The following is a 24237-nucleotide window of genomic DNA, read 5'->3' as shown; positions in this document are numbered from 1 at the left end:
GAATATTCTATCATAGAAAATAGACCTAATATATTGTGGGACGAGAGAAGCAAAAATGAATTCCTGACGAACATAAATATTCAAAATCTGAATATTGATTGTGAATTGCAGGAACTTATTGATAAAGATAACATAACGCCAGACGATGTAAACAGTCTCGTCAATAATATTGATATTATTTTTATACGCTCTGCAGAACTGACATTGGTTGATAAAGGATATAAAACTGAAACTTCTGCAAATGCACGCACGAATAAAACAGTAAGAAAAGAAAGAGTGAAATCAACAAGCTTTGAAAAATTTAACACATAATTTATTTCCCTGGAAAAGCACTGTAAAATGAAAAAATAAGAACTTACAGTTTTAAGAATCAAATCTAAAAATATTCCAAGAATAATCCACGAATTACATTGTAGAAGTCCTAATAATGAAATGTTCTAATGAATTCTTTTTTTTATAGAGATAAACAGTTTTATCAATATTTGTATTATGTATAATGCACACTTATTAAAGATATCTAATGAATTTAGTTTCGAGTCCCGGTGAATAATCCGAAATGGAAGGCGATAACGTATACTGTAGTCAGTATAGAGCTGATTTTTACAGTCATATTCCGGTGTTTGAATTCCAATTTTTTTAATAAAAAGATCATGTCTTTGTACAAGAATTCTGTATGACCACTAAAATATTTCCAGGAAAAAAAAATTAATATTTTAGAATAAAAATAATTTGAATAAAAATTAACATATAACTCCAAACTGCAACAACAGACACTTTCCAGTGTAAAGAAAAAAGCCCAACTCAACTGAGAAATATCTTTATAGACATCGGTATAAAACCTGACTCCTTCGCAATTTCGGAAATTAGAAGCTGTTTACATATAAAGAAAGCATGTACTCCTAGTATGACCTTGATATAAGCTAATCAATTTACTCCGAGAACAATTTTTTTTTTTTTTTTTTTAAAGTCGTTTACTTGTCTCAGTGATATCTGAATCAAGGTCGGTAACTACGTCAGAAATAGAAACAGTGTTTCTATTATTACGTATTTATGAAAAGATTCAGGTCAAACTGAATTTTCGGTAAAAATATCAAATTCCTAGTAAACAAAATTACATTACATTGACATGTAATGAAAATTAAATATAAAAATATATAAAACATATAAACAGGCAAATAAATTAAATCTCTCTCTCTCTCTCTCTCTCTCTCTCTCTCTCTCTCTCTCTCTATATATATATATATATATATATATATATATATATATATATATATATATATATATATATGTGTGTGTGTGTGTGTGTGTGTGTATTTACATGTTATGGCTTTGTCTCGTAGTCACAGGTAAATAACACGATCGATAGAAAGTAAAATTCAGCAATTAAATGTCATAGTCCGAAAATGTCTTTGTCATCTGTTATTAAATGTTTAGAAAAATGTAATCTATTATAAATGTTTAGAAAAATTTAACTGGGAAAAATGGTAAAACATGTATTATTAAGAACAAACTTATATACATATGCATATAAATAAAAATGCAGATGTGTATTTCATTCATATATCGGTGCAGAATAATACAATTAGTAAACTGTAGGTAATACACATGCTGTTCAAACATCCATTATGAAGTGCACCTTTCAGCTCTCATCTGCAAAGAAAACAATAGAATTCACTGTAGCAAACTAGCGTACAAGTGTATTAGTACAAACAAGCCGGTGTAAAACCTGTCCCAAAAAAAATATTATTGTTAGCACGTGTTTACGAATAATGAAGTCTTTGGCGTGGTATGATATTTACAGCCGATGATATTCGTAAAGAGGTCTGATAATTTTAAATAAATTGTAAGCGTATTGACAAATTAATGCCTAATTCTTATAGTCTGAGTAATATAGCTTCCAGTCTGTTGGTGATTTTCCCTAGGTCTTCCAAGGTTCTCCATCTACCAAATCTACTGGCTGCTATTAGATAATTTTTTCTCACCCATGCGACAGAGAAACCCAGGTGTTTTGCAGACCTTACTTTCCTTATCTGAGTCTGCTAGGCTCAGTTATATCGTCTCAGTCATGGTGTCCATGTGCTAGGAACTACTTTTTAAAAAAAGAAATCCTTGTTGTCTGCTGCTTGTCCTGACACATTGTTATAAATTAAATAACAGATATAAAACAAAAACATCAACACCCATATAGCAACTTAAGGTCCCTCCAACTTTGATAACACAACATAAAAACATTTTGAAAGAGACAGACATGACCACACAAAGTCGATCTATTTTCTTATGTTAGTTAGTTATACATACCTTGATGAATTTTATCCTATATGTAGACTTAACTAAGTAAATTTTCAGGTCAGCGTCATTAAGTGTAGCTAAAAGTACCTAATTAGTTTTGAATAATTCGTGTGAATTGAATAGGTACTGTTAGCAAAATTTCATGACGCTGACCTAAAAAAAATCTGAGCTACAGATAGCTGTGTGGAACGAGCTATAACAGAAAACACTGTTCCAGGCACACAGATTATACACATAACTGGTTACAGATATCCAAATTCTCTCAAGAGCTACCGCAAGAACGGCAACAACAATAAATGTTTTATGTTAGACCTGCGTTCTTCAAACTTTGTCAAACACACCAAAGCGTCCCAGCTGAATCAAACATTGTAAGCAAATGAAAATTCCTACACTTACCAGTGTGGTCCGTTCATCGACAAGAAGATTTCCATGTAGATTATCATTGCACTAGTAATTGCAACACATGCAATATTTCCACGAATGAATATTTTAATTTCCAAGAATATTATGAATTAGAAATCTCTTCCGTCACGACATAGTTATTATATTATCCAATTTCTTTTACTTATCGGAATTGCTGACGATGGTATTTTCGTTTTTTTTTTTTCATTGGCATACAATTTGCGTTATGGTCCGTAGGAATGACTTGGGAGTTAAAGTGCGAACAAACGTGAAAGCTTCATCTTCGCTAGGCAAGGTTCCGATGTGTAAACCCTATATACACCTTGGCGGTTCGAACAGATCTTTCACTGCTTTGTCTTAACGCCATACTTTAGAGTTCATGAATTGTCTCCCTTAGTATGTATGTAATGCCAACCAACCAATACCGCTTAACGGCGCTGCATTGAACGTCGGCCGAAAACGGTGGAGGCAATTGCCTTCAAAAGGCTACTTTGTGTGTGTGAGAGTGTGATTAGGATTTTTAACGTAGCTTTAACAATTTTTCAGTCATATCGCTACGATGTCTGCAGTGTGGCAGTTTATAGTGATGTCTAGCACTGGGGCATCATGCCGCAGACACGTAGCATGATGTCCCACCCAGTCACATTATCCTGACACCAGGCCGACCAGTCCTAACACTAACCTCTTAATGCTGAGCGCCAAGCGAGATAGATGTTAGTAACATTTTTGTAAGTCTTTGGTATGACTCGGCCGGGGATCGAACCCACGACCTTTTCTGAGATTCCAAATAACGTTTTGAACTGATAAAACGTATTTAACCAGCGTGGGCTCCCAAGCAAATCTTCCACTGGGTGTTCCAATATAGTGTTATACACCAGATCAACACAGGAGAGTCTGTATACAGATAGTTGTATCACTGTTATTATTGATTTGCCTGCAGTATACTGTCTCCTGTATAAGATAGGTTACGTCAGGAAATTGAGTATTCTTCTTGTCTATAATTCTCAAAGGGAATCGAAAATTTTTTGACTTAAGGTCTCTTATGCAAGAGAGTCAAACTGACGGCAGCCAGTGTGAAAATGACTTATTATTGATGGAATATAATTCTTTGCGACAAAGAATTACCATACCAAGATGCTAGCTCTGATAAGTGCGTGTAACCATGTATGTCATAATTAATATCGATAGTACTAGTCATGTACATTATAATTGTCAGCACTCGAAAATTAAGCGATGGATGATAATTCTATAATCAGTCAATAAATTTGTATGGGTGCATCGCGTGTTTGTGCCAACGCTGTTAAGTTTGTATGAGTTCTTTTCTTTAATGTGTTAAGAGTTCTCGGTTGCCTAGTTGGTCACCATGTTACTCTTCGTCCAGACATTTCAGACTCGAATCACTTTCGCTAAAATTATCATTAATTTAGGCAAAGTCGAGTTTAGGATGAGTCGTGCGTAAAATGTTGAGTCAAATCTGACGAAGTACTGTCGATGTTGATTATAGCAATGAAGCAAGCATATTTTTTTAGACAGAATGATATTTCTAAGATGCTGTTTGACACTCTATGGGCTTATTTGATGCTGAAAATTCAAACCGCCTTAATCAACATTTGCCCCAGTGTTCGATCATGCCTTAAATGTGGTATCGGAGTCAAGTCACGTAATTAGCTTTGCCGACCATGCGGCTCTGTCGCCGAGTATTATTTTGAGTGGCGGCGAAAACATGCCCACACGAACATGGAACCTGTTATCTAGGAAAACCCCAACGATGTCGTCAAAGACAAATACAATGAAGTCAATTAAATAATATCCAGAATCGAAGTAATTGCAGTTTCCGAGAAAAAAGCCATAACAATTCATTGACGGAATAAACAGTTACAGAATGTTTTATCTATTATATATGGCTATGCCGACTGTAAATCAACGTAAACCGTGCGAGAACGTGGAATAAGGATGCCGATAGGTGCTGTAAAGGCAACTATACTGACATATCGCGTCTGGCCATGATGCACCTTCATGAATCAGTAGCAAAGTTACATGTCAAATTTCCTTCACGGGTCAGGCTGACTGAAGACAAGCACGTGCGTAGTTGATGAACAAAACTGTCATCGCATCGCAATCGCTGTCGCAGAAGAGGCTGTTGTGTATGGTAATCAAAGTTCCCAAATTCATTTCCAAAACCACTCTCGTGATCTCGAAGATTACAGGCAATTATGCTAAACGTATACCAACAATGCAGCAACACTGTGGAGCTTCTATGGAGTATTCGTCCGGGAGTTGAATCAACGTCCAGATTAAAGGTGGATATTGTTGTCCGTACGGAATTTATCATGCCTGGTGTTTTAACCAAAGGAGGCTCGCTTCACCTATAACTTCATTTCATAGTGGTGTCTTTGTAATCTTAAACTATAAAGACACCAAGAACATCATCATGAAACTAACAAGGTTAAGGAAAGATCATTGAAAGGTCCGAACAATTCTCAGGAGGAGGCCCAGGATGAATGCTTTTCAAAGTCAACTTCATATATCCTCGCACAAGCCGTTCTCAGATCAAATTATATTCTAACATCAAAGTATGTTCCACCGTGGACAGTGATAAACGTGAAAAAATATGACAACCGGTGTTTTTGAATGGGCTGTATAATGGTTCCTGTATCCTGCGCACGATCTTGCAAATCAGCCTTGACAACACCGACAGTACTCAAGTTTTGTAGCACAGAATTCCCAGTTTCTAAGACCTTACTCAAAATGTTGGAAGAGCTCATCTCCATTAATAATGTTAATCTGTTCGCTTCGGAGGAATAAAATCATTTTATGCGAAACGACAATCAACCTCAACAAGCACAGCTTCAATGCGCGATAGGACCGAGGTTGGCCTGCTTTTGTTGAGCAATTAGGGTAGTCCAGAGAAGCAGCGCCAGTCCGTGTGGATTAAAGGTTTTCCTCGAATGGTTTGCCGGAACAACAATAACAGGGGACAATAAGCTTCCATGTCTACGTTTCCGGTATGTATCTTGAGAAACATGACGTTTACTGGGAAAAGTCAATTGTTTCTGAATTTGATTATGTGATGGTTAACGTGAGATCGTTTGTGCGTGATTGCTTCACCCGCGTACGATCAACCGTGTTATGATAAACTCAGTGATTTCACGGACGCGCTTGCGACCTCAAATATGCTATCATATTACAGAGTTCTTTTCCACGATTGAAGCTTCTGCGACTGATGGCCTCAATCCGGAGCGCAAAAATCTTGTGTACGACTATGTGATTCTTCACATTAAAGAGATGGAAAAACCTGGTCAGTTCTTTACTGAACCAGATCTTTAAGATTCCAGCGTACGTCGCTATTAATTGGCGCTCCAACTTGATAGAAACTATGAAGAAAGCAAAGAATTTTGGGCTGAACATATAACAACGTACATACATCGAGATCCCTTGCGGCAAGCAGGTCCATCTGAACATCAGACCAGAGCAAAACGAGAGCATCAACCTCGACCTGAACCCAACCAAACCCGAACAATGACCAGAATATTTGGTTCGCAAAGAGGATATACGCCACTACGACGTCAAGCTCTTAAAAAGAAAGAGCAGACCTTCGAAGACGTCATCCAGGAAAAGATTTGCCAGAAGCTGAATACGAAAATCAACCTGAATCCTGATACGAACAAGCTCAGGAGATGTCAATACAAACCAATCCACCTTGCAAGAAAAGACTGCAAGGAAACTTAGCAAATGGTTGCAAGGCCAAAATAAATCAACCCCAGGCAGAAAATAAGACTAACAAATATTCCAAAATTTAAAGAACTGCGTCAAAAACACAAAGGGAAGGCCTCCGTGGACTGTGAGACCCCCACTATTTTGTGGATGGACTTAAAATACTCATGGGGTCAGTTCGCGTCGGTAACAATGAGCCAGAAGTCATAAACAAGTCCACGTGGATCTGACAGTGTTTGCCTACCACAACACCATATACACCCGACATTTTTTGCTCGTTAATACACCAAATCATTGGTGATGTATATGACGAATTTCGTTCGTACAACACCGATGATGAGTTCTAATGCAGTTCCCATCTTTCGTAAAATGAATGAAGTGATTCAGCACGTTGTCGCAAATACAACTCGTAGCGTCACATGAATGATTACAATCTCACCTACAAAACCAAACTTTTAAGTGCTCTTCCCTATGCCAATCACCACGGGGTAATCCCACACAGTCTAGATCGCCCTTGCTTCGTTGAGTGTGTATTACAGTTGGCGACCGTTTGGCGCTAACAACTCCTTTGCGTTTTCTGTAGAGGTTGGTCGCGAAAGTACATGGAACGCCGAAGGCTACAGAAACAACTTTGTTGTTGTTTCTCGGGTCTGGATCAATATCGTCGCTGTAATTTTCCAGGCTCACTATGGACTCGTATGAAAGCGTTGTTGTGCGGTTATCATGGCAAATAACTACCCAACAAAGTGTCAGCGTGCCATTTTATGGCGTTACAATCTAGAGTTTGGGCGAAATTCGGACAGACCATTAATAAACGATATTTGACCAGATAGGAGTGTCTGAAGTTTCTTTGCGGTTTAACGCTCATCATGAACTCCTCGAACCAATTTTGTATGATTTCACAAACAATCATGTCGCACGTAAAATATCGCAAGCTATTGTTGTACATGTACTTGACCGAAACGTTGACAAGGGTCTGCTGATTTCGCAGCATGTGTTCACCACGTTGCACCCGCTTTGTTTTCTTTTTTTTTGGAGCACCTGGACTTGGTTAAACAGTCCCTGGTGTACATACACATTCATGCACGTGTAACAGCAGCAATCAGTTCCCAATTAAAGATACATTGCTGTGATCATCCCTAATAAAATGCTGTTCTTGAAGTTTATCGGTGGCCGGATGAGTGTCATCGATGCATCTATGGAAAACTAGTGAAGCGTTCTCTTAATTCAACAGCACGATTAAAAATAATGTTATATAACAAAATTAAGGGGTTTGGTCTTAGTGAAAAGCAGCTTGCGAAAATAAAAAGTACAATAAGAAACAATCCGGGTTAAATTGAGTCTTATTCGGCACAGGTAACTAGCAATTTTCCCATGTGACCTTCTCAGCTCAGCTTGATCAGTTTAAAGCAGCCAAAGAAAAAAGCCCTACGATGCCAGTAAGTGCGGTAGAAGATTTCCATTTCTCTCGGCAATTCCGGTGTTGTTGGCAACTGCAGCGGCTGAAAAAGTAAGTGCGTTAGTGGCCGTCAGAACCGCATCTGAGATGGCTGTGAAAAAGGCGGTCGGAGAAAAAATCTACGATTTCTCATGAGGTCGAAAAGCGTTTCGTCGACTAATGTAAAAAGGAAAATGTCTTCGACTACCTCGGACGACTCCGAAAATACCTCCAGGAAGTGTTCTTGGACTAACCGGGACGATTCCTAAAGGTATTCGCTTTTGTCCTTGCCTTTGACAGCCACGAAAGCGCGTCCATTGATTAATTTTAACTCACGATGAAGTCAGTCAAAGGTTTCGGATGTTTCCTTATGTGGGATGATTCTGCATGTATAAAATAGGCATTATTAACCTGGATTCGACAACAGGACCCGGAACTCGCTGGGCTGCATATGCAATGTTGCATCAACATCTTTTGTACTTTGAAGTGCACGGGCTTGCAACGCCACGTGAAGATGTTGATTATTTACATAGATTCGTTATTTGGAATAGAGGCCCTGTCGCGAAGAACCAGGAGGAAATCACTGCAAACGAGTGAATCAGAAACGCTGGTGTGTTGGTTGCCTTAATGAAAGACTACTTCCATGTTGTTAATATTGAGATGATGCAATCCGTGGATGCAATGGTTTAAACGTCGGTGCACCAGTCGTATTTGCTGTCAGGGCCAAATTGATAGTACCCGGTGTCGTGGGTAGCGAAAGAAAAATAATTTCCTTGCAGCTGCATTTGCCAATACGCATCTATCCAGAAATTCTCACGGAGGCACACAGTAGCATCAACACAAACACAAAACTGTGCTCGGTGACTATCGAAGTTAAAACGATTAGAATATCTGAGTTCGAAATGGTGCTGGTTAAAATGAAAAACCACCGACAAAATCGTGAGTAGATACAGAACCGGGGCGCTAGTTATCCAAAGCAAGTAATTCGTTTTAGGTAGTAAAAGTCGAGTAAACAACTTACATTATCTGCGCATCCATTTGCTGGTGTATACAACAATCAGTATACAAACTCAAAGCGCTTGTATTAATCTGCACTAAATTAATACTGGGGTACCCAAAAGAAACTCCATTTGGCTAACACTGATTAAGGTCACAGATGCACCCTTGAATAAAACAAATCCTTCGTGTAAATATTTGGGGGAATCTAAAACGGGTTTTGGGCCTGAAAACTGAAAGTCGTCAAATTATGTTACGTGTTTAGGCTCTTTCAAACAGTAACAAGGTAAAATTGAGAAAAATAACTTAGGGTTTTACGAATCAAATCCAATAATAATCCAAGAATAATCCAAGAATTAAAAAATAGAAGTCCTAGCAATAAAAAGTCCTAATGAAACTGAGTTCGAATCCCGATGAAATCCAAAATGGAAGACGTTGGCGTATGTTATGGTCAGTGTCGTACTGCTGTGTCAACAGCTTTTTGTTGAATCACGCAAAATAGTGTTTGAATTCTGTTTAAATTTCGATAACTGTCGCTGTCCAATAGTTAATTTAAAGCACAAGCATTCCAGGGAAAAATAATCTCCTGGAATCCAAATAATTTGAAGAAAACAAAATATTAAGCCCCAAAACTGGCAACAACATGAAACACTTTCACTTACCAAGTGTTAAGGCAAGTAATGACTATTCTTTCTCACGTACTCTAAGTATGGCCTTGATTTCACTTTATGTTTTTACTCTGAGAAATAAAATAAATTTATATAAAAAGAACGTTGTTTACTACAACTCTTACTGGTTCTGAATCAAGGTCAGGAACTAGGTCATCTTTATATAAAAAGTTTCCATTATTAGTTGTTTAAAAAAAAAAAACAGTCAGGTCAAACAAAACTGAAATGAATTTCTAGACAATGTCAAATCCAGTGAATAAAATTACATTACAATAGCTGCGATAGAATAAAAATGTTAAAACTAACAAACAAATAACTAAATTGAATCAAATATAATTTAAATCAAATATTCATAACAATCATTATTATCATACTACCCCAGGAATTCTGACAAGAACAATTTTTTTATATATATTTCACTCAAGCGAAGTTAGATAAAGTCTGTCAGAACAATGTTGATAGCAAAATGGTTGTTCAAAAATATTAAATTTACTAATTTACCTATTTTTTTCTTCAAGAATCAGGCTCATTGGATGGCACTAAAGTTGAGTAAAAAGTGTAATGTTTGTCATTTACCAGTTTATCTCTTGAAAAATGAATGTAGGTGGCCGAGCCACAAATCCAGACCAACCTTGGTTTTCCTCGAAATTTCAAAGAATGGGATTTTACATCTGTGTTTATAATTAATGAAACAAATTTATAAAAATATAAATCCCGACTGGTAGAGCTTGAGTGTCAAATTGATCGTTTAGAACATGTCGCTATTATTTTTTACCAATGATGCTGAAGTAAAATTTTTCAACCCTAGTGAAACCGTTTTTATTCAGGACTCATAATTGCGTCCGAAAGCTTTACAGCTGTGTTCTCATGAAGATTTGCTGACTCATTTCCACAATGGGAGAAAAAGAAGTTCCGAAATTATTGCCTGCTCTATAATTGCGCTTACCTTAGGAGTCTTAATGCAGGAGGTGTTGTATCAAGTGTTGATTATCGTGTCCCATGCATAGGAGCCCACAACATGTAAGCCTGCACTTGTAGCCGTGACTATGAATGTGTCTGGAAGAGTAATATATGAAATGCCTTGAAGTCTGCAATTGAAATTATGTTTTGCGTCCCTGCACCTTGATTTAATGCTCTTTTGGAACTATAGGGTGATCTAGGATAGGTAATCAAGTATGAAAATCAAGAAAAAAATCCGCTGGGTATTGTTTAATTAAAGTTCGATATTATAAATCGAAAAGTTGGACTTAGATATCTACCTGTAACTAAGTGTGAGAAATCTAATTAATGCATGTTGGTTGATATCGTTGTTCACAGGTCTGAAGATTAGCCTTCCTCTTATAAATCTCATCTAATATCAGGTAGTTATTAAGGCAAATTAACCAATCAGATAAAAATAAGGGGAAACTTCATATACTGCAGCCGAGGTTAGACTGAGCTAAGGTGAAAATTGCCCTTTCTTATAATGGAGTCTCGCTCATTTGTAAGATTTGTAAGATTTAGAAGCTCAAACCAATGGAATATCCCTTAAATCGAAGTCAACTTACTCGCAATCGACATCTGTGCGGCATTCCATTTGTGCTGTGCAAGTACCACAAGCGAACATGTCTGGGTTAAAACGCTTGACCAGACGCTTCAAAAACACCGACTGTTTTAGTTCACCGGAAGCTCCTGTCCCATCAGATGACAAACCTGTTTATGTAAATGAGACACTTTTAAAACAGACACACTAAAAATTTAAAGTAGACGTAGAGATTTATATTTTTCGACATTATATGAGTTACATATTTTTTATAGACTTCCTTTCTTTGAAAACAATAAATTTTTTGTATTATCACCTTTCTGTATTTTCCGCATGGATTCATATTAAAGCCACGCCATGGCTAACCAATCATGTGATTTAGTATAAGTATATGGAAATATTTGCCTTAAAGATATTGTGCAGTTTACGTCATAAATATATGAATGCATACACAAATATCTGGTCAAAATATAAAGCGATCTCGAGGCTCTTGTATGTCATATTAATGACGGCATTATGACTCCAGCCAATCAAATTTTTCCATTGAGGTGTTAACGAATCAGTTAAAGTACTCTGGTATTTAAAAAAAACTTTCAAGATTCAACCTCGTGTTCCTTAAATAGTATTCAGTTCTGCGGGTATTTTATTGCTTTAGCATGATTAAAGGAAACTTCAAAATACAAATTTCTTCGTGTTTTATAATGGTTCCTGCTCGACTCGATGCATTTTCCTAGAACAACGTTAGATTTTAAAAGCTCTAACTGATAAAATAATAAATGGAAATAAATCTGAATGGCCTTTATTATGGAACAATACAAAACTATCGAGTAAAACCTTGTAGAGCAAGTGTTATTATTTCACCATTTTTGCATAAACTCTAAGAGACGATTTGAATAGATGCTAATATTCTGTCAAGGAACGGATTTCTCTGTGATATTAAATAATGACAGGTGCTTTGACAGCAACTCATAGTCAGTCGGCGGCAGTACAGCGTCAGTGCTCTCAGAAATAGGTTTTTCCGTATGCTTTCACATATCTTGGCTATGAAAATAATTATCTCTGGAGTGAACGACAGACAGACAGAGCAGAGACTAAAAAGTTCAAAAATAATTTGTTATATATAGCTATTTTGAATTTAATTTTGATAGAGTGTATGCGGAATATGTATTTCAGATTTTTTTTTCTTTCACCGGATTTTGCCTATGTTCTCAACTGGGAGCGTTGTTTAAAAAACGTGCTATTGACCTATTTAAGAAATTCTGATAGACGTACGTATCCAGGTAATCTAAATTCAGGGTTTGGCACTCGCAACCGGAGTGCTATAATTAAACAAAACCATCCCGAGCCGTTTCTAATTTGCGTCATCGCAAACGACATATCATGACTAACTCGTGACATAACAAACATCAATGATAAAACTATTCTGGGCATGAAAGTAAATTGAATTGCATTGCATAATGATTAACGGAGTACTTCAGTTATGTTGTTCTCAACACGTTTGTACCAATTAACACCCAAAGATTTACCTAAAGGGCCGATTCCACAACCCTGGTATATCACACTCATAAATGTTGTAGGCATTGACGGGCTGTTTATTTGAAGTTACTTTGACCTAAAGAATTATTTAAAAAGATCAGTTGTGTAGGCTGTCACAGTCAAAGGTATTCGTGAACTAATTTGTTTTCCTCAGTTCAAGTCTGATTGGTTCACTTTGTATCCAGTTATACTGTTTGATTAGAAACATTAGGAAAAGAAGAAAAAAATTGTGTTTAGTCCAGAAATAGTCGAAATAATATTTTTAAATTTTCTGTAAAATGAGAAAGTATTTGATTTAATTTTTATGTGTACATTCGTTTCTTGTAGCGTTGTGGCGACCCCGATTTGAGATGTATTGAACAATCGACAAGAGCAAAGATATATTACTTTTCTGTGCTTTTTTCCTATTTACAAATAGAAACAAGTAATTCGGGTTTTCCCAAGCATCCAAAATTATTATATGGTGAAGGATGTAGTTAAAAATGTAAGGCTTACAATCTCCAATTGTATCTTTTTACTGGCATTTCCTTTTTCGGCTTTTCAAGTCGCTATGAAACTGACAATTTGTCATTTGTAGATGCAATTTCAGTTTTCAATAGACCCTATGGAGGTTATTTACAGTTTCAATTTTCAATAGACCCTATGGAGGTTAAAAACAATTTCAGTTTGGAAACTAAAACCGAATGTGCCACATATTACTTCTAATTTTAAACTGGCTTAACTTTGAATTTAAATCCGTTTGTTATATGCACAGATGTTTCACAATTATGGCGTACTTTGACTGGGTATCCGTTTGCTATGTAACAAGTATATTTTCACCATTTTCACATGGTTTAATTGGATATCCGTCTGTTGGGCACTCTGAGGTTTCCCCATAATAGCGTATATGTGACTTTCATAGATGGCAAATCCTTATATGTGGGCCCCTCGTAATTTCCCAGCTATATAATCTAGTAACCTATAAAGCAGGGGTGCAAAACCTTTTTCGGCCAAGGGCCAGATTGCATTTCTAAGACCACTCGAGGGCCGCAAACACTAATTTCTTTAATATAATTACTGTTCACGGGCAAGATTTCTGTTTTGTTTCAATTTGCCCTGAGGGCCGGACAGAACACGTTCGCGGGCCGGGGGTAATGCACCCCTGCAATACAGTCTCCCACGTGTCCGAAAAATAATGGATTTTATATATCTGTGTGTCCCCCAAATGTCTGTAGTGTTGTATTTCTGATGAAAAAAATCAAAAAGAATTTTGAATAAAAATTTAATTATAATCCATTTTTAAATTTGGGTGTTGATCTACCTAATATTGATACTAGTCGGGCTATCCGGTATAGTTCCCAATGTTCTCAGATTATTTTGAGAATAAGGAGTTCGTACTATCTTCCAGATAAATATGTATCAGGCTGGTTTCCTTCCCCTGTCTCTCTAGTGACCTTTTGCCGGAAGGTCGCACTTACGTTCTGTGTTTTCCATATGATATAAGCTATATCGTGTAGGCACGATTTTTGTATTAGGACAGCTTTTTAAAAATTCATCATTCCATTAGTTGTCTGTTATTTTTGGAGTCAACACTTTTACAAAACATTAAAAAATATTTAAAAAAGGAAAAAAACACATGGTAAGGTATCTTTTGTTTCTCTTCCTTTGTTTGCCTTTTAATTGTTTTGTCAAAGAATTTTGCCTAGTTTCTTGCAGAGACATTTTGTTTGCTATACTACAGAAAAATTGTGTGCGGTTTGTTTAGTTTCTATCCCTCCTATGAAATGTGGAAAATCGCGACAATTCGACCGAGATAAGTTTGGATTACACAATAACCAACTTTGGACGTGGAGAGAACACGGTCACCACAACGTGACCCACCAACAGTGACGAATATCCAGATGGCCTGTTATTGACCTACTGAACTTCGGGCTTTTGTAATAACAAATCACGTGGCTTCTGGCCTATTTCATCTTATCAGTAAGGTGGTGACATTGAAAAAACTCGGTCGAAATGAAAGGTAAATTGACTCATTGTCTTATTACAAATATTGGAAAATTAAAGTCATTAGTTTGTATTTGTTTTTAATAAGAGTCGTTGAAGTCTTTATTGTAATAACTTCTCCGTGATCACAATGACAACAGTGCATTTTTGGTATCCTTGTGTACACAGGTTTCACATATGAACATTGTAAATTGGCATGTTTCTATAGTATAAAACGTCAACAATAAAACACAAGTGCATACCGTTGTGGAAACATTGTCGTGCGAATAAAACTGACAATACTTTTTCAGTCTCTGTCTTTCAGGTCATAAAAAAATAACACTTTAAAAGAACTTCTCCCCCAAATAATTTCAACTCAGGATTTAAACTCGGGTCTTAATTTTTTTTTTAATGTTTACAATGACTCTACTAACGGATCCGTATAATTTATGTGGGAATGAAAGCACTGGATAGTTTTATGAAAATGGTGTTGATCCGTTTTTGTCCATTAATCAAGAAGGTAAGTTTCCATATTTAGAGTGAAAGCTGTAATGTTGAGGTCAAGCTAAAGTTGATTGTGCGGAGTTGAGTAAAGTTATGACCGGTATTTTAATCTTCACGCCTTAGGAAAAAATATGCATGTAACAAAACATCCAAGCAAAAACAGGTTGAATGTATGAAACATGAAAACTGCTGAAACGCATTTCCCGCGTCATCGATAGATTTTGGAGGAAAACCTGAATGCAAACGTGTCTGTACAAGCATGATGTCATTGTTCATTCACTGCAATATTTTGAGACCAAGCACGTGTTTACTTTTATTATTTCATAAATGTATCTTCAGGATTACCCCCCCCCCCCTTCTCTCTCTCATTTCTTGTCTGCTTTTCATATATAATTGGGTTAAATGGCATGTTCAGCAGACATTACTTAATGTACATATGATTCAAATACCTAAGATTTATAATAAAGTCTCGTTCACGTTCACATTCCAATGTCAACAAACTTGACCTAAACAGAAATTATCTTCTTCGCTTAATCGCGTGACGAACGTAAGGTGTTACCTTGGGCTGGAAAAATAAAAACAAGGTCCTAAAATGGGACCTATGTTCTATTAGAAAACTGGATCTAGAGAACTCGGGATATATATGTATATAGTTACGTATTGCACCATCACAACACAGTAGTGGTTATATGGTGACACCTGAAGGTCAAAAGTTTGAAAAAAAGCCGAACGTTTTGCATGCACTGATAAAACTCGCGTATGTGGATACAATAATGCTAGATGTGTTCTTATGGACGAAGTAATAATGATGGCACATTAACAGTTTGAATGTTATATTGTGCCCAACTTGCCCAAGAACGCCCCACGGTAACCCATGTAGGCTGGTCAGATGGTGGGTATAGTTTGACGACTGACTGATCACGAGTTTAAGGCCCTAACCACTGAGCGTTCCATGTACAAACTGATGTGTCTATATTCGTCGATATTTGATAATATTCGAATAAAAAAATTTTAATTTTAAAATTGGTCTTACACAACGACATGCTTGCATCTTTTAATTCACGACATATTATGATGTGTATTTAATTTATATGGTGTGCTTGACCTTTGTCCAAGATTCAAGATAGAGTTTTTTGTGTGTACTTACTCTTTGTTATGTTTGTAAGTTATACCTAAGCTGTTTAATGATATCTGAGTTATCTGAGTTCAAGGACTGCCTTACTGACAAACATAGAACGTTCTGTAAGCGAACCTGTGACTCACATCCTATTCATTTTATTGTGTCTTAGGTTTTTATATAAGGATGTGGTAAAAAAAAGTATTCATTCATGGAATCAATTTTACTTGTGTTCAGGTATAATTTGAAAGGAATAACATATTTACAATTTTTTTAAGTGCTCATTAAATTTCTGGAACAAAGTACTTTTTTGGGATATTGCGGACTCATTCAAAGACATTCTGGCTTACACCACTATGGTACATAAAGACTATTGGTACATCAACTCATTCAGGACTATTGATACATCAACTCATTCAGGACTATTGGTACATCAACTCATTCAGGACTATTGGTACATCAACTCATTCAGGACTATTGGTACATCAACTCATTCAGGACTATTGGTAAACGAGCATATTCAAGATTGGAATTCATTCGAAATACTCTGTACTTTGGGTTTGTGATAGAACAGTTGTAATTATTTGAGATTTGATTCACAATGCTGAAATTTCCTTTTAAATTTTGATTTTTTATTTATTTAAGGAAAATATAGTGTTGGTTGAATGTTACACAACTTCATGGTTTCGATTTTTTGCGTTACTTAATTTTTGACCATAGAGTCGTAAATATATATTTCTAATTTTTTAGGGATTACCATAGCAATGTACACGTGCTTCTTGATATTCTCTGACGTCCACATTTAAAATAAACAAACATTTTGGCACAATCTGGACCTTAAATATTGATCAGTCCACTCTAAATTTAGTGGAAGCGGTTGTTTTACTATTCACCCAAAATAACACTTTTTGCATGGTATATTTTAAGACATTATTTAAACAAAATATCTCAGTCATTAATTTGCGACCTAGAAGTATTAAATGCGTCATCGACATAAACCTTGATTAGTGTGATGCTCGCTTGCTCGCTTGTCAGGGATCAGAACGATCATTGGTATATAAAAAAGGACAAACCCCACAAGTATGAACAAGACGCATTTAAAATTCATGTATCTGGCAACAGTTTACGGTACAAATGAAACGTCCTCTGACTCGCTTGAATTGGTCACCATGTTTGAATTGCTATGTCATGTTCGTGTATAAGTGTTGCTTACCGGAGAGGCGAGGCAATATTGACAAAATAAACGCGTTTCAGTCCCAAAATAAATACCATGCACACCATGCACAAACTAGGCCTGCATTTCCCCGAGTGTTTCTAATTTTTTTATTTTAGTGTTTGATGACTTATGTTTATATACCATTGAAAACATTTTATGTGGAATCAGGAACCACTATCTTAAAAGTAAGTGGATGACGCAAGTCGAGCATTGATTTGCAATGTAATAATTACGTTTAATTGGAGTACTCGATAATTGGTGATGACCAGCCCACACACTAACATGACTATGTATTTTAAAATCGCATTTTTCTACTCGAAAAAATAAAGGTGATTGACAAACGGCTTTTACGTATTTCGAGGGATTGAAAAGAGAAGAGAAAAATGTTAAAAAGACATTAGTAGATTATTGCCGAGGAGAAAGACTGATAACTGATGCAATATATGTAGATTGTTGTTCTTTAGAAAAGCATATTCAGACTTTAATTGTGATCGAAGAGGGTTTTAACGTCATAAAGCATGAAGCTGTCTGTGATTGCGATTAAGCATTGGTCATTCCTTCATCATGCTTCGTTTGATTTATTAAACGTTGAACAACAGAAACAATGGTTTTCTTGCGTTCAAATAAAGATATATGACTGCAAGCGAAAACATAAAGATATATGAATGAAAACGAAAATAGACTAAACAATGTGAACATGCCATATGATAGAAAGAGATATAAAAATGTAATGTAAGAAATGAACCTTTCAAAATGGCGAACTTCGTCAATGAGGAGATTTTAAATAGTATTATATAGTCTCTTTTCATTATTGCACGCTACTTCAACAAATGTGTATACACACATAAATGCATTTAAAACAAAGCAATCAGTACACATTTATTTAGAATTAATATTTGTATTTTCAGATTGCTTACATTCTGTTGTTTGAAATTGACGTGCACGTCGCATGACGCAGATAAACCGATGCGATCAAAAGTGATCCAGCTTGCATTAATCCAAATGCAGCGAACTTATTCCTGTTAAAAACGTTTCGATACTGTTTAAAGTCATGTAATCATGTTTCAGTCATTCTGTTAACTATCTAAATCGGAACACCTCTGCTAATCAATTATGTCACTGTGAAGGTTACGTATGTCCTCTTGATTTTGTTTTTCATGTATATTTTCAAACTCCTTGTAGCTAAACTGTGGCGTGACGAGTTTGTTATGCCGTCACTGTGGTAGGTGTGGGGTAGGGTGCTTCCAATATTTATTTAAATTATTATTGAATTCCCACCCAGGCTCGATTTTGGTTGGAAGTTAAATTAGTGAAAGACAGATGTAAATCTCCGAGCCCCCAATTAGCAATGCCGACGGTTAAATGATTGAATATAAAAAAAGTGAAATTCAACTAATAACAATTTAATGACAATTCAATAATCAAACGATTAAAATTTCCCAAGTGCTCTCCTTCCGCTTGACCCTGTGATAGCCTATTGCATCATTTGATTTGTAGTGTGAAATAGCTTTCCACCTGTCCTTGCATTCTACTCATCTGTGTATTCTTCTCTCCTATTCCTCGAAATCCTTTTCCTCTTCCTCTCGACTTTCTCCAAATTCCTTCTCCTCCTCGACTTCTCCATACTTATCCTCCTTTTCCACGTTCTCCTCCTTGATTCCTGGTCCTCCTCCTCCTCGACTCCATACCGAATTGACTTGTCGACTCCGACTGCTCTGCTAGTCTTCCTTCCGTCTCCTCTCTTAGAGACTCGGGACTCACTGAACCGGACGTTCTGTCCCCCCCCCCCAAAGCTTCCTGTGACAACACAAGGACGGTACAATATTTTCCTTAGCCCTCTCATCTCATACTACACCCAGCCTATCATCAGGTAACGGCTATTACATTTCTTCGGTCACGCATTCATTCACATCGAAATACTCATACGTTGTTGTATGGTAAAACAACGTCAGAATAAAAGCACGGTATCAATTACTTCTCATACATACATCAATAAATTGCGTCACATCAGTACTTATTCCTACTCCAATTATTAAACAATATCACAGCAATCAGACACATTTCTTTACATTACAACTCATACAAATTACACAAATATTCCGTATTAACTAATCTTACTCACTATAACCACTTTCCAAATTCGCAATTCAAGCATGTGTAATATCTAACATATCACATGAATAAGTTCACCAGTTTACTACGAAGTAACCTGACAGCGAATTCCAAAATTAATTCTGATCATAAAATAACAATCTTCAGAATTCTCAGCATAATACCCAAACTCATTTCTCAAATACACATGTAAATTAAACACTACAAAGTTAATTCTGCGTACTAAGCTATCATAGTAATTAAGCATGCATACTACACTTAATTACAATTATAGTGCCGTAATATTCTTCAAATATCGAGCAAATAACGTACTGACCTTTACGAAGCTTTGTCTTTTCTTAGAATCTCCTCTCTAAGCTTTACCGCCAAATTACGAGTGGCTCTCTCGGAGTAACCCTATATTGCTCATCAATCTTCCTAGGCGAAACTATATTTTCGCTTGCTAGTTAGAAGTTATAATTCGGATCGAAACTGTTATCACACCCTCCGTCTCAGTGTCGATTGGATGTCGCTTTAACCCGATCCAGTCAAACTTAGCGGACAGTGTCCTCGCTGTCTGTCCACGTGGGGACGGGTTAAGAACACGCCCCGTTCCCTCGCGGTTCCTCTGACCTAAGACAAAGCTGTTACAGCTAGGTGAGAAGTTGCTCTATCTAACGCCTGTACCGATTCAAGATGCCGGATCCTCTCTCTAGTCACGATGACCTTGCGTAAGAGATTAAATCTAGCCTGCGGCAATGTTTAGACAGAAACCATGGCTTGTACTAATACCGTAGTTTATACACAACTTACGAACTGGGATGAGTAAATGTGTAATAAACCATTACTAGTTATCTTTCATTTTTTTACACTTTTATCAAACGATAAAATCTTCCCTAAATATACGATAGTATAGAATATATTGAAGGATGTTAAATGTCCGAAATAAATTAAGATTTAATGAGGGATAACAACGAGTACATTAAATTACTACAAAATATTGAATCATATAACAATGAATACATTAAATTAGTACAAAATATCGAATTATATAACAATGAATATAAAGATTAAAATGTTTCTTTATTTCATCACTCATTGTTTGTTAACATTTCTAATTGGCAGGTCTCGTTAACAAATCAGATTATCGAATTGCATAAGCAGATCTGAAAGAAGGACTATCATCGTGGTAGTACTTATCACTACGTTAAGTTTTAAGTACCTTATTTGTGTCCATGTTATATCAAGATTTTGTCTCATTATTACATACTGATTATTAGTCTTTGAAATAATGCCCTTTAATACTACGGTATTTATGTTAAGGACTAATCCAAGTTTGGAAGTGTCACTGGTTCTTATAGTTGTAACCAATAATACCACCAATTATCATTAAACAAAGTCAAAAAAAGTCACCGAAAAAGGTATTGTATTACGTTTAAATCTGATGACATATTGTTGAAATCTGACCTCACGGTTTTCATCTGATTCGTAATTTTGTTCACCGAATAATAATTTCTCAAATATCTTTTCGGTTGTATCAGATACCGTGGAAGCAGACTGTGCAGTTGATACTATGTTGTGTATATAGGATCAAATATATAAATAACATGATCTGTGATTGTTTGGTTTAATCTTGCTACTCCGTCTGTCAGTCAGCTGCTTACATGTAAAAAAATGTATGTCCAATCTACTTCCCCGACTATTGTTTTTCTCTTGTCGTAATATATGTTTGATTTTGTTATCCTGAGATATCGAAGAAAACCACAAATCTCCTTACATGTTTAATTAAGTTTTCATGGTATGTTATATCTAGTGAAATCTCAAACTATTATTTTTCAAATTTAAAAAAAAATTGTATCATTGAGATCTCCTCAGTGATAATGAGGTGGAATGCTAAAATTAGTACAGACTGTCAAACTGATCCAAATCTCTTCTGCTGTTGTTTACATTAAATGTCTGTTCACTAGGGGAAGGCATGTTACATTCAAGCAACAAATTACGTATCCGGAAATAAACGTGATACCTGTAGAATGATTTTAGTAAACGTGAAACCCGTAGAGTGGTTTTAGTAAACGTGAAACCTGTAGAGTGATTTTAGTAAACGTGAAACCTGTAGAGTGGTTTTAGTAAACGTGAAACCTGTAGAGAGATTTTAGTAAACGAGATATCTGTAGAGTGGTTTCAGTAAACGTGATACATTTTGATCAACCAAAATTTTATAAAACGCTTTATACTTCACATGATAACAGGGTAATTGCTGCCAAATATTTAAGCGCAAAATAAAAATAAAAAACATTTGATGTTATTAAAACTCACTTATTTCGACTGCAAGAACAAACTTAAAGACCTAATAATGTTCCCTACCTTAAATATTTTCAGCATGTTTTTATTATTGTTTTCTAATTTCATGGTGTTTTTTGTGTGTAATAATATCATTATGTTTTTTTATGTTATAGGTGTTTAATGTTGTGAAGCGCTTAGAGATTCAAAAGATTAGGCACTATAGAAAGTCCTCATTATTATTATTATTATTATTATTATGTTTTTATGATAAGTTACACTTACGCAAGGCATATATTTATAGAACTACAAATGTAAGAATTATTACATACAATGTTACAGTTCTGTTGATCTGTACATTTGGTCCATGATCCAGATAAGATCAATCCAGTTTACAGTGTCGCTTGCTTTTGAAAAGATACCTAAAAGCAATGCATGCAGCAAGGTAATGCATATTTTGGTATATATAAATAATACTTAAATACTTTTGATTGTTATGATATTTTTTGGGGAAAATGTTTTCATTCAAATATTATCAAAATTAGTATTTACATTTTGGTACAGTAAATATCTTTATAAATTGACGACTAGTGCATGATAAACGAAACCCAGTATAAAATTTTGAACCTGATGGGGCATTTTAACAACTTTACGATGAGATCGCAATTTAAATATAACCTTTCTTTTTCAATTAAAACAAGAAATAATAGAAATCCAAAGAAAACGGCAATCTCAATTTACAAGAACGAATGCGCTTATCAATTACAGATATAAGAAATTGCATTAAAAGTTCCAAATTTTATAAGATTGGAGAAATGCAAATATTTATATGATAAAGGCAGTTAAACTGCATATTCATGATATAAGCATGTGGAAATTAGGGTGACCAAACATGGATTTATCAATATTTTAAGCTAATTAGTAGGTTTAAAAGCTGACAGCCTTATAATCGTGCGATTGTGAAGACATTATATTTTAACTGGGATCAAAGATGATTTTGAGATATTTAGTTAAAGCTGTACGACATTAAAACATGCTCTTCTTGTTGAGAGTAGGGGCCGGAAGCAGCCGAATGGTCTAAGGTGCTCTCCTTTAGAGATCACTTACATCTCGAATCTCGGCTCGACCAACGTGGATATGTGAGAAAGCTTACCAGTAGCTCCACGTGTGTTGGCAGTGGTGTCGGTCGCTTTTGTCGGGTTTTTCCTCTACCAGCTATTCTGGCTGCCATGTGTAACCTAGAACATGACTTCAAACCCCACAAGAATGACGTGTATTTCTGTAGTACTTTCGTTTCAGTGCTCTTGAAACAAGAATTAAATAAAGCCTGTGACTGATTAATATTAGTTAATTCAAAGGCAGCTTTCAATTATTATTTTTATAATTCAAGTAACAGAGAACACAATTTGTGTATTCTTTGTTTTTATTTCGTACGAAATCTGCACGAATAAAATGTCCGTCTGCAATTTGGGAAACATTTTAGGAAATATAGTTAATCCGAGAGCTGGACAAAAAGAAAAGAAAAGATAAAAAATAAGACAAATCTTAAACGTACCTTGTACACTGGACACGTAGATCATGAGCAACCCCAAAACAAGGATCCGCACTGGAACTGCCATTGTGGAAATTCAACCGACGCTTACGGACTCTCTGAGTATAGTGACAAACTTCTTTGAGAAGTTGGCTGATAAACTGATGATTTGTAAACATCAATTGCCTGGTGCTAAGTGTTCTACATGTGTTGGCCACTTGAGTGTGGAGGACGTTTAAAATCAGAGATATTTAATTTTCTTTCATCTTTTGATTTATCGTACCACTAAGACCTTGACGATTTTGTAGCATCGAATGGCCCAGAATTTGGATGACACTGGTCACGCGATATGGATGAATTATATGTAAATAATCTCACTGATGACGTTTTCCGATAGCCCAGTTATCTAAAGTTTGAGTATGCAGGCGCGCCATTCCACAATGCATTAAGTAGATCGTCAATAGTGAAAGATAGCAGATCGTCACTCCTACTATCAGATTTGGCCTTAAAAACTAACGTATGTCCTAAATAAATAACATTATTTGATTTAAGATTGATTTATTGAACGTTCAAAAGTGAAGTTATGTAACTGCCGAAAGATAAGATTATTTTGGTTTCTATTCTATTTACTCCAGACCGATATTGTCCAGTTGTCTGCCTCATGCTACCAGTAACCATATGTCACAATGCCTGCAGTGAATGCTCTTTGTCAACATTTTATCGTCAAATTTTGCTTGTTGCAGAGAAAATTCGGACGATAGTTATTGTCACCATTTTAATAGTCAAATTGCGTTTGTTGTTGTGAATATTTGGACGATAGTCTTTGTCGGCGTTTCATTAGTCATGTTGTGTATGCCGCAGTAAATATGTTGTACTATAGTAATTTTCGACGTATTTATAGCTATATTGTATTTGATGCTGTGAATACTTGTATGATTGTCATTCTTGACATTTCAATAGTCATAGTGTCT

General features: G+C 35.8%; 1 protein-coding gene across 1 annotated transcript; it reads right to left on the bottom strand.

The window, feature by feature from the left end:
- Positions 1–977: 977 nt before the first annotated feature.
- LOC149801133 (uncharacterized) lies at positions 978–23609 on the bottom strand. Its single transcript, XM_089955159.1, has 4 exons — positions 23291–23609; positions 11055–11199; positions 10454–10563; positions 978–1650 (listed from the first exon to the last, which is right to left on the bottom strand). The coding sequence occupies exons 1-3, from the start codon at positions 23352–23354 to the stop codon at positions 10464–10466; spliced, it is 309 nt and encodes a 102-aa protein (XP_089811285.1). The 5' UTR covers positions 23355–23609; the 3' UTR covers positions 978–1650; positions 10454–10463.
- Between the last annotated feature and the right edge of the window lie 628 nt (positions 23610–24237).

The sequence above is a fragment of the Sinohyriopsis cumingii genome, chromosome 4 (genome assembly GCF_028554795.1).
Source record: "Sinohyriopsis cumingii isolate HCF-2022 chromosome 4, ASM2855479v2, whole genome shotgun sequence".
Classification (NCBI taxonomy): domain Eukaryota; kingdom Metazoa; phylum Mollusca; class Bivalvia; order Unionida; family Unionidae; genus Sinohyriopsis; species Sinohyriopsis cumingii.
This window is presented reverse-complemented; position numbering and strand designations above follow the sequence as displayed.

Coding starts and splice junctions, on each gene's coding strand:
- LOC149801133 (XM_089955159.1), bottom strand. CDS start 23,354: ATGGCAGTTCCAGTGCGGATCCTTGTTTTGGGGTTGCTCATGATCTAC. Junction 11,200..23,290: donor CTACGTGTCCAGTGTACAAG/GTACGTTTAAGA, acceptor TTACATAAACAG/GTTTGTCATCTGATGGGACA. Junction 10,564..11,054: donor CGCACAGATGTCGATTGCGA/GTAAGTTGACTT, acceptor TTACTCTTCCAG/ACACATTCATAGTCACGGCT.